We start from the raw sequence: 918 nt of genomic DNA, 5'->3' as shown, positions 1-918 counted from the left end.
AGAAATTAATCACATAGTTCATAATATCTTAGATATAACTTTATATCTAATATCATATATTTTAGTATATGTAAGGGATAAAGAAATTATTTTGAACATTTTTTATCTACTTTTTTTCTATAGCTTATTCATCATTGGAAGATGAATTGAATGCCTTGGGAGAAAGATGGGCCCATATCTGCAGATGGGCTGAATCACGCTGGAAAACTTTGCAGGTATGGTAATTCTTGAATGAATCAAGGAATTTTCAGTTGTCCATAGTTGCAAGTGATTTAATTACATTATTATTATTTTTTTTTTAATGGTTTCATTCATTTCCAGACATTATCTGTTCACTGGACACACTATGAACAAGAAATGAACAAGATGGGAGAGTGGATGAATGAAAAAGAATCATTATTACGTGAGGTAGAAAGTAACCCATCTTCGGATCAGGAGCACATCCTTCGTCAAGCAAGCATGCTCCAGGTAAGGGATGATTTTTAAGTATAACTATATATTTGTAGCCAGTTATTTGTAAATATTGTGTCTAAGTTTACTCAAGTGCCTTTGGTAACTAATTGTTTTCCATCATGAAAAGTAGTATTTTATCAAATCAGTGATGCAAAAAGTTAAAAATGATTATGTAAAACTTTTTAAAGCAAGAAATTATTAAGATTCTGATTTTTTCCCTGTTTTAAAAAAAATTTGAAGGTTTTTTCAAATTAAAAATTTGTTTACCTATTCTCTGTTACAGATTCTGCAAGCAAGAGGAAAGTACAACATCGCCTTTTTGAACATTTGCAAGAAGAGAGTGCCAAAGTTTTAAGCCATTTACCACAGGACTCACCTGGCCAGGAAAAAATCCCATCTGAGTTAGAAATGGTCCAAGACCGCTTAGACTGCCTCGTCGTACATTAAAAGTCAACACAAGGGGGG

General features: G+C 32.4%; 1 protein-coding gene across 1 annotated transcript in view; it reads left to right on the top strand.

Moving 5' to 3' along the window:
• Positions 1-905, top strand: part of LOC119588859 (dystrophin-like) — a 6,421-nt gene extending 5,516 nt beyond the window's left edge. The window contains exons 4-6 of the mRNA XM_037937498.1: positions 124-215; positions 322-468; positions 737-905. Coding sequence (XP_037793426.1) covers positions 124-215; positions 322-468; positions 737-808 — 311 coding nt within the window. The 3' untranslated portion in view covers positions 809-905. The remainder of the gene's footprint in view (positions 1-123; positions 216-321; positions 469-736) is intronic.
• The last annotated feature ends 13 nt before the right edge of the window (positions 906-918 follow it).

This window comes from Penaeus monodon, chromosome 24 (assembly GCF_015228065.2).
Source record: "Penaeus monodon isolate SGIC_2016 chromosome 24, NSTDA_Pmon_1, whole genome shotgun sequence".
NCBI classification, from domain to species: domain Eukaryota; kingdom Metazoa; phylum Arthropoda; class Malacostraca; order Decapoda; family Penaeidae; genus Penaeus; species Penaeus monodon.
This window is presented reverse-complemented; position numbering and strand designations above follow the sequence as displayed.